This window comes from Elephantulus edwardii, unplaced genomic scaffold (genome assembly GCF_000299155.1).
Source record: "Elephantulus edwardii isolate Elephantulus edwardi_28Jun2011 unplaced genomic scaffold, EleEdw1.0 scaffold00348, whole genome shotgun sequence".
Taxonomy (NCBI): Eukaryota; Metazoa; Chordata; class Mammalia; order Macroscelidea; family Macroscelididae; genus Elephantulus; species Elephantulus edwardii.
This window is the reverse complement of record NW_006400098.1, coordinates 222,224-232,321: the sequence shown is the minus strand read 5'-3', so window position 1 is coordinate 232,321 and position 10,098 is coordinate 222,224. Positions and strand designations below refer to the sequence as shown.

Below are 10,098 nucleotides of genomic sequence, written 5' to 3'. Positions count from 1 at the left end.
TTGGGATGGGAGTGTCAGAGACAGTGCGATTGGCACAGGACAGAGCGGAGTTTAGGGCTGTTGTACATAGGGTCGCTACGAGTCGCAGGCGACTCAACGGCACATAACAACAACAACAACAACACAATGTAGAACAAAAACTTGGTACATTATTTAAGGTTTTTATAAAAGGATTTGTAATCTGATTTTTCATCTCTTACAAATACAGATGTATAAACGATTCTCCCTCAAATACTGCTAAAGCAGGCAGCAAGAGGCATGAGAAGATTACCTTTGGTTTGCTTCAGAAAAACAACCTGTATTTCACAGTAAAAGTTAAAAAAAGTTGGTAACAACAGTTTTGTAGTAGTTTCGTTGCCACCTTAGAAAGTTCAGTAACTGATGAGTGTGTACATGGGCCTGGGGGTTGTCTATACACACTCCCAAACCTTTAGAAGTTACCTGATTTTTGTTGGCACTGCATATAGATTGTAAATCCACACAAACCAAGAGCGAGTCTTTTTCTAATCATGATTTTGTGTTTCTAGAATTGAACTGCTAGAGCTTTAAAAAGAAGAAATAGACTTTTCCCTAGAATCTATGGAGAATGAAATGTTACCAATGACTTGAGTTTTTAAAAAATACGGAGCAATTAGACTTTTGATCTCAGAAGCAGTAAGATATAAATTTGTGTTGTTTGATATCACTACATTTGTGGGAATTTGTTGCAACAGAAATAAGAAATAAATGCACATTTCAATATGTGCTGAAAAGTAGACCTTTAGATAAATTCCAGAATATTCTTTTTCTTTGATTTTTAATAAATAAATGAGAGGTACCTCTGAGCTTAAGAGATAAAAAATAAAAATACAGGGCTATTGGTAAGTTCTACCTGACTTCTCATTGCTTACTTCAAAGTAAGATGAGTTAAAGAATTTACTGATAAAAGTAAAAAACTAGATCTTTAAATATGGATTACACCTCAGCATAAAAGTAAACAAAAATATTTGCCTCTGGACATAACATTCAATTAAACTGAAATGAAATTGAGTATGTCAGCATTTAACTTTATGTGAAACCTCAACCGGTTCCCATAAGCAGCAGTCAAGACATCATACAACATATCTCATGGGACAAATCTATTACAAACAGCCTTTTAAAAGTTAAAGACATATCTTTGGTGATTATGGTACACCTGCCTTAAGCCATGGTGTTTCCAGGTAGTTCATTTGCTTGTAAAAACTAGACATAGAAAAAGAATACCCGAGAATTGATGCATTAGAATTTTTTGATGCACTTGTATTTTTTGAATGCATTCATATTTTGTTGGTGGTCAATAATATTGACTACACCAGGATTACAAAAACATTGAACAAATTTGTCTTGGATGAAATAGAGTTAGAATGTTCTTTCTTAGGGAGAATGGTGATAATTTGACATCCGTATTTTGTATGTCATTAGGAAAAACCAATCGCCACAGAAAGGCGCGGTGTTGGAGAAAGTGTCCAGCAAAACCAAAGAGATTTCTCAACGTGATAGAGTTACAGAAAACTCTGCACCAATGAGCCACAACGTGGCAACACATACACAACTTCACCCTGAATTAGAGCCCACCCAATGACTATTATCTACAACAAGGAGAAACTAGGTTTGTTTGAACCATGTCATATATGTTTCCATGAGGAGATTGTTAGATCTGGATATGAGAGATTGAGACACTATCTTTCTAACTAGTTTTTGTAATTAAATCAGACTCACCATTTCCCTGAAGAAAACATTCAAAATATTGGTCAAATGTCTCTGGAGACTTTATATATTGTACTGCTTTAAAGAAATGAAAGCCAGAAGTAAGAACGTCTCTTGGATTTCTTATTAGGTAAATAACCTGAAATGAGGAAAAAATAATATGCCATTACCAACTCTCAGGGAATTTGTTCCAATAACGGGATGGGGCAGGGAGGCAGAGAATCACTTTCTGTCAACTGTAATTCCATTGTCTTTCATTCATTCATCTGAAGCAACATGAAATGCAAGTGTTGTCTAACTAAAATACAGTGATGTGCAAATGAGCAAGGCCGGGATCATTTCTGTTTTCTGGATGTTGTTGTTGTTAAGTGCTGTCAAGGTGAGTGTGGATGACCCATGGTGACCTTACGAATAACAGATCTGAACCCTGTCCTGTCCTGTGCAACCCTCACATTTCCTGACACACTAGAGCCCACTGTAGCAGTCACTGCGTCAATCCTCCTCGTTGAGGTTCTTGCTCTCCTTCACGGATGCTCCACCTTGGTGAACATCAAGTCCTTTGTCAACAAATAGCCTCTCCCAGCAACATGCCTGAAGTATATGAGGCAAAGCTTTATCATCTTTGCCTCCATGGAACACTGTCTGCACTTTCTCCAAGACATCTTTGTTTGTTCTTTTTGGCCGTCCATGGGATGCATATCTAGTACACTTCTCCAACACCACAGGTCAAAGGCATCAATTCTTCTTCTGCCATCCTGACTCATTGTCCAGCTCTCAGATGCATTGCAAGTGACTGGAAAGACCATGGCCTGAATCATACATGCCTTAGTCCTCAAACTGACATCATTACTCCTCAATAATTTGGAGAGGTCCCTGACTGTAGAATCCCTCAGTGCAATATGTCTCCTGATTTTCTAATTACTGGTGTTGATTGTGGGTCCAAGTAAGATGAAGTTGTTGACAGTTTCAATCTTTTTTCCATCTCTCATGATATTGTATCGATCCAGTGGTAAGAATTTTTGTTTTCTCGATATTAAGATGCAATCTACATCAAAGGCTATATTCTTTGATCTCAAGCAAGGTTATGTCATCTGCATAACGCAGGTTATTGATGAGCCTTCCTCCGATCTTGATGTCACATTCATCTTCCTAAGAGTCACTTCTCAAATAATTTGCTCAGCTTACAGATTGAATAGGTGTGGAGAGAGTACATAACCCTGACATATTCCCTTCTTAATTTGAAACCTTGTAGTGTTGACTTGCACTGTTAGCACACCAGCCTCTTGGTCTAGGTCTAAGTTTCACACGAGTTTCACAATTAAGGACTCTGGGACTCCCATTCTTCTCAATGTTAGCCTTAACATGTTATGATGCACACAGTCAAATACCTTTGTATAGTCAGTAAAGTATAACTAGACATTTATAAATAAAGTGTTTTTTACTTTCAGCCAGGATCCATCTGACATCAGCAATGATATCCCTGGTGCCACAGCCTCTTCTAAATCCTGCTTGAACTTCTGGCAGTTTCCTGTCTATTTCCCGACCGTTTTGGAACGATCTTCAGCAGTATTTTGCTTGCATGTGATAGTAATGATATTCTTCAATAGTTTCCACATTCTGCTGGATCATCTTTCTTGGGAATTGGAATAAATTGGACCTCTTTCAATCTGTTAGCTAGATAGCTGTCCTCCAGACAGGCGAATGGCCTGATTGTGAGTCAGATCATAGACTTTAGGATGGACTTGAAAGAGAAATTCCAGAAGGTTTTGTAAGGATAATTGTAATTTCTTGTTGCCGCTGAATAAAAACGGACTCATAGCTGACCCATTAGTAGGTTTTCTAAAGCTGTAAGTCTCACCACTGGACCAATTGGCAGCATCAGGATGGATGGTGAAGAGATTGAGATTGTACACAGCTTTAGTTTGCTTGACTCCACAGTCAACACTCTTGGCACTAGCAGCCAGGAAATTAAAATGCACATTGTCATGGGAAAGTCTGCTGTTAGGGACCTCTCCAAAGTGCTGAAGAGCAATGGTGTCTCTCTGAAGACTAAGGTGTGTTTGATACAGGCCATGGTCTTCGCAATCACTTGTTATGCATCAGAGAGTTGGACAATGACCAAGGAGGAGAGAAGGAGAATTGATGCCTTTGAGCTGTGGTGCTGGAGAAGAGTATTGAGAATACCATGGACTGCTAGGAAAACAAACAGATTTGTCCTGGAAAGGGTTAAACCGGGTGGCTCCTTGGAGGCAAGGATTCTGAGGCTCCGTCTAACGTACTTTGGACATGTTGTGAGGAGAGACCGGTCCTTGGAGAAGGACATCATGCTTGGGAGGGTGGAGGGACAGCGCAGTGGGGAAGGTCCTCTATGAGGTGGATTGATTCAGTGACTGGGATAATCGGGATGGGAGTGTCAGAGACAGTGCGATTGGCACCGGACAGCAGAGTTTAGGGCTGTTGTACATAGGGTCACTATGAGTCACAAGCGACTCGACGGCACATAACAACAACAACAACAACAACAATAAGTCTCACAGGAAGAGACAACCATCTTTCTGCCTTGGAATACTGGTGAATTCAAAGAATGAGAGACTGTGGCCTTTGAATTAGCAGTGCAACCTCCTACAGTGTATTGCTTAGAGGTATTAGATGTCTGTATAGCTAAATGGTACAGACAGATAAACTCTTGCTTCTAATAAAAAGGTTGACAGTCTCAGTACACCAAGAGGTGACCCAGAACATTCAGAGACGTTGGTAGACTAGACTCACAGTAGCTCAAGCCCTGTTCATGAAAGACACCATAGAGCAAAGTTAACATCCATGATCAACAATTCCAAAACTCTGAGCTTAAAAAGAAATGACTACAAACAACTATGAGATACCTCTCACCCCACAGTCAGAATAGAAACATTTAACAGAACAGCAAGCAACAAATGCTAGCAAGGTTGTGGAGAAACTAAAACCCTTATTCACTGTTGGTGGAAGTGTAAACTGGTGCAACCACTGTGGAAGGCGGTTTGGCACTTTCTCAAAAAGTTGCAAATAGAAATACCATTTGACCCAGCAATTCCACTATTGGGAAATTACCCCAAAGAGACTATAACTGCCACCCAAACAGATACATGCACACCCATGTTTATCGCGGCTTTGTTCACAATAGCAAAGAGTTGGAAACCACCCAAGTGCCCATCAACAAACGAATGGGTAGAGAAGCTGTGGTATATTCACACAATGGAATGCTAGGCTGCATTGAAAAACAAGGAACTAATGAAATATTATTCAAAACGGGTGACCCTGGAGAACATTATGCTGAGTGAAATATCTCAGTCACAAAAGGACAAATACTGCATGGTGTCACTGCTGTAAAATGGGATTGATATCAGGGTTGGGGTAAGACTGAGAAAAACTGGATAAATTGTGAATACTGCACTGAAACAGATGAGGGACTGAATAATTTAAAAGCGATGTATGATAGGGTATTATGGTTATCACGAGTCCACATTAAGGTTGCATAGTGGAATTTACTTGGGGCGGTGGGAGGGGTGCGAGGGGATTGGGTACCAGGGAAGGAGTGTTTCTTTTACTTTTGAAAGATATGAGCGAACTGGGGGTCGGGGGAGAGGGCTGGGCAGGGAGAGAAGTGCATCAATGAATGAATGGAAATCCAAAAACTCTGTAAATGCTTATTAAAATTATTTTAGAAAAAAGTACCAAAAAAAGGACAAATATTACATAGGGACACTGTTGTATAAAGGGACTGACATTGAAGTTGGGGGGAGACTGAAAAAGAGGCGTTTAATAATGTCTAATGCATTGCAACAGATGAGGGAGAGAACTGTTTAAAAGAGAAATGTGATTAGATATTATTGTCATGTCAGGAGTCCAGAATGAAGGCTGCAGAGTGCAGTGGACTTGGGGGGTGGATTGCACAGCAGTTAAAGAGTTTTTCTTTTACTCATCAAGGAGAAGAGTGAATTGGGGGGCAGGGAGAAAAGTGCAACAATGAATAGCTGGGAACCCTGTCTCCATAAACTTTCATTAAAATTAATTTAAAAAAAGAAATGACTAAACACTTCAAACACTGACTGAATATAATCAGAAGGAAAATAGAAAATACATAGAACAAAAACATAGAATAAGAGAAAAGCATAGAATAGAAAGAGGAGACAGAAGAAACTCAGGACCTTCTGGGGATTTTGGACAGCTGTCTACTCAGTGTAGGGACTCAGGATGGCAGTAGTGCCCACGTCGGCAGGTAGCTGACAATAGAAAAGGGGCACTATCCCTCTTTGTGCCCAGGCTCTCTCAAAAATCAAGATGTTGTCTTTCCACCTCCGTCGCTGGGCGGCTGGCACCACTCTCCCTCATCCCAGCTCCACTGAGACTAGACCTGCGCTATTTCTGTACCTGGCACGAGTAGCCGGCACCGTTCTCCACTTCAGGTCTCCTACTAGGAACCGGATGGCTGTTCCATACCTGCTCTGCAGTTGTTCCCTGGATTGTTGATAACACAACTTCTAGGTAAGGTCCTTGCCTTGCACCAGGAACCCTTGCCTGGCGTATGACATGGCCATACTCGAGTCCGTACACCGTCAACAGAGAGCGCCATCCTTGAGACCAGCAGGACCTGACCGGGCACTTGCACTTCCCCCTTCTGTCTGAGCAGCAGAAACTCTGTGCTGGGTCTTCCCTCTGGTTTCTCCTCCTCCACACGGCAGTGACATGTGTGCACCAACCAGGGTCTCAGCTCACCCCTCTCCAAGGTCTCCCTTGTTAGTTGACATTTGTTAAAAAGTTCATTGGGGTTTTAAAAAATTATTAATTTTGATGAGAGTTTACAGAGATTTTGGATTTCCATTCATTCATTTTTGCACTTTCCCCCCTACCCACCCCACCCAGCCCCAGTTCCCTTTTCTCTTTGAAAAGTAAAAGAAAAATTCTTTCATTGTTATACAATCCCTCTCCCCAAGTCCACTCCACTGTGCAGCCTTCACTCTGGACTCCTGTCATGACAATACCCAATTATATATCCCTTTTAAACAGTTCTCTCCCTCATCTGTTTCAATGCAGTCTACATTATTTATCCCCTCTTTCTTAGTCTCCCCCCAACACCAACCCTGATGTTAGTCCCATTTTACAACAGGGGCACTATGCAGTATTTGTCCTTTTGTGACTGAGATCTTTCACTCAGCATAATACCTAATCATATATCCCTTTTGTACAGTTCTCTCCCTCATCTGTTTCAATGCCATGTACATTATTACTCCTTCTTTTCTTAGTTTCCCCCCCAAACCCCCTGTCAGGGTTGTTTTATAACAATGACATTATGTAGTATTTGTCTTTTTGTGAATGAGATATTTCACTCAGCGTAATGTCAACCATTATCACCCATTTTCTATAAGAGTTCATGAATCCTTTGTTTTTTAGCGCTGCATAATATTCCATTGAGTGAATATACCACAGCTTCTCTATCCACTCATTTGTTGATGGGCACTTGGGTTGTTTCCAACTCTTTCCTATTGTGAACAGAGCCACGATAAACATGGGTGTGCCTATATCTGCTTGGGTGGCAGGTATGGTTTCTTTAGAGTATAATCCTAGTAGTGGAATTGCTGGGTCATATGGTATTTCTATTTGCAACTTTTTGAGAAAGTGCCATACCGCCTTCCATAGTTGTTGCACCATTTTACACTCCCACCAGCAGTGAATAAGGGTTCCACTTTCTCCACGACCTCTCCAGCATTTGTTGCTTGCTGTTCTGTTAAATTTTGCTATTCTGACTGGGGTGAGATGTTATCTCATAGTTGTTAAAAAGTTCATTGTTTTTAATGTTTCTTTTTGTTTGCTTTCCATTTTGCTCTTGTTTGGGTTTTTCCTCTCTACTTCCCCAAATCTTCTGCTTTGCTTTTTTTCTAGCTTTTCCTCTTTCCCCTGCAAACTTTTCTTGCTTTTTCTTTCTTGTACTCTCTCCTCGTCTCTTTTTTTCCTCCTTTCTTCCTTTTTCATTCTGACTCTTCTTCATTTTCTACCCTGTTTGTTTGGACCTTTCCATTTTCTTTCACTATCAACTATTGTTTATGTCTATTACATGTTTTCTGTTGCTTTTGAGTGTCTGTTCCCCTTTCCTTTGTCCCCCAGGACAGCAGACAGCAACAGTATCCAGCCACATGCACTCCTACTGAAGTTCTACCCATCAGGTAAGCTTAAAGACTAGCTCCTGACCCACCTGATTGATAAAAGGCGTCAAAAGATGGAAATGAATGCCATTCAGAAACTGACACCAACACAGAAGCACACAATGCACGATAATAGAAGAAGGGAGCCAGAGGTATGACTAGGTAAATGAGGATTACAATACAAAAAAAGAAGGTATAAGAAGTGAAGTTACAAAACTTCTAGGGGGTATCAAGACAAACAGTATTGGCTTTAGGTTAGGCAATAAAATAGTAATTTAAAGGATAATGTCCAAGGAAATGAGTAAAACTTCTCCATCTCACTCATGCCAAAGACAAACAAATTGAAGATGATTATAAAATTCTCCAAGTCTGCACTTGGTCAAGCATGAAACCAAACGGTATTCATAATTATTGGTGGTTTGAACTGAAAAAGTTGTAAACAAAGAAGGATTAGCTTGATGGAAAACATAACATTAGAGACAAAAACACTTGGAGATAGTATGATAGAATTTTGTTTTGGTTTGGTTTGGTTTTGTGCCGTCAATTGGTTGCTCATAGTTTGGTTTTTTTATTTGAATAAAAATTTACAAAGCAAATTCGTTTTCCATTCAACCCTCTGTATTCATTATGTTTTATAACATTGATGACCACATTCACAATGGAATCCACAAAGGAATTACACTCTTCTCACTTTCTCTCTCGAATTCTCTTTTCCATTCATCCTTCCAGCCTACTCCTTCCTGGGCCCTTTGGAGTAGTGAGAGAAGACATTCACCCTGAAACCCACAGCGTCCCTTTTCAGCAGGAAGTAGCTAAGAGAATACACCATCCCCTTTTCCTTAGGAATCAGGGTGAAGTCTCTCTCAGGGAAGAGTGATAGGGAATGGCAAGGGACACACTGACAAAGGAGATTAATCAGAACTGGCTTTGATAAGCACTGTGGCAATTGGACAATTAAAACAGACATGGGGGGGGGAGAAAGAAGAATGAACTGGGGATGAGGGTGGAGAAAACAGTGCAACAATGAATGAATGAAAACCCCAAATCTCTGTAAATGTTCATTAAAACTAATAAAATTTAATAAAAAAAACCCAGATACAACTTATCAAAGTTGCTTTTATTGTTATCTGCAGTTGAATGGAGTATGATAGAATTTTGTGAGACCAGTGACCTATTCATTGCAAATACCTTGTCTTCCAATCACGTAAATGATGCCTATACATGAGGGCAACAGCAGATAGGATGCAGAAGGATCAAATTTACTTGGTTTGTGGAAAGATACATGGGTCATCTCAAGGCTATAGGCTGATTGCAGAACAATCCATCAATTGTTAGTACTCAAGTTCATGTTGAATGTCTGTTATCAATCAAGGGTATACATCTTCTAAATCCAGTTTTACCTTCTGACAATTGCCTGTCAATAATATTGCTGCAATTATTTCAAAATTCTATTCAGCATCATTTACTGTTACTTGCTTACCTTGGCCTTGGAATTGAAGAACGACTTGGGGAAGAGTTGAATGGGGAGGTGGGAGGTATAGAAGTGTACATCATTTCTATTATTTTTAACATATCTGTATCCACCAATTGATTCTAACCATGGTGAGCGTTCCCAGCTCAAAACAGAATGGGTCCATGTAGGATTTCCTTTGCAATGGATGAGACCAACTATCTCGATCATCCAATTGGTTCCTGGACAAGGAAAGAAAAGATAGAGCATCCTCCTTCAGCCTGAGTTGGACTTATAGCTTACTTTGCTGTTTAACCCGCAAGGCTTATGATTCTAAATTCCAGTAGGTTTTCATTCTCATTTTATCTCATTCCTTTGCAGCATCCAAGGAGTTTTCATTCCTAAAACCTCCTATTCTTTTGATTCCTGTTGTTAGAAAATTCAACTGAATTCCTACCACTCTGGTTACTACTTCCCAGTTTCTTTGTTCTCCCTTCATCCAGTAGAAAAATTCTGACCCCTTTATAACCATTCACCCAACCTTGTGCATCTGCCTTAACTGTCCTGGGTTCCCGCTGTCAATGTGGAGAAAGAATAACCAAAGAATTTCCCACAGAAATTAAAAATGTCATTGGTATTATGAGTCTTATCATCATCGTCTATGTTATTACCATCTCATTTTATTGGAGTCATATCCACAAGCAGGATGTTGTTGTTGTTATGTGCCGTCGAGTCGTTTCCGACTCA

General features: G+C 40.1%; 1 protein-coding gene across 1 annotated transcript in view; it reads right to left on the bottom strand.

The window, feature by feature from the left end:
* The window catches only part of LOC102870788 (bile salt sulfotransferase-like), a 28,611-nt gene that overhangs the window by 14,912 nt on the left and 3,601 nt on the right, over positions 1–10,098 (bottom strand). Inside the window, exons 2-3 of the mRNA XM_006901842.1 lie at positions 9,382–9,593; positions 1,738–1,864 (exon numbers count right to left, since the gene is read on the bottom strand). Coding sequence (XP_006901904.1) covers positions 1,738–1,864; positions 9,382–9,593 — 339 coding nt within the window. The remainder of the gene's footprint in view (positions 1–1,737; positions 1,865–9,381; positions 9,594–10,098) is intronic.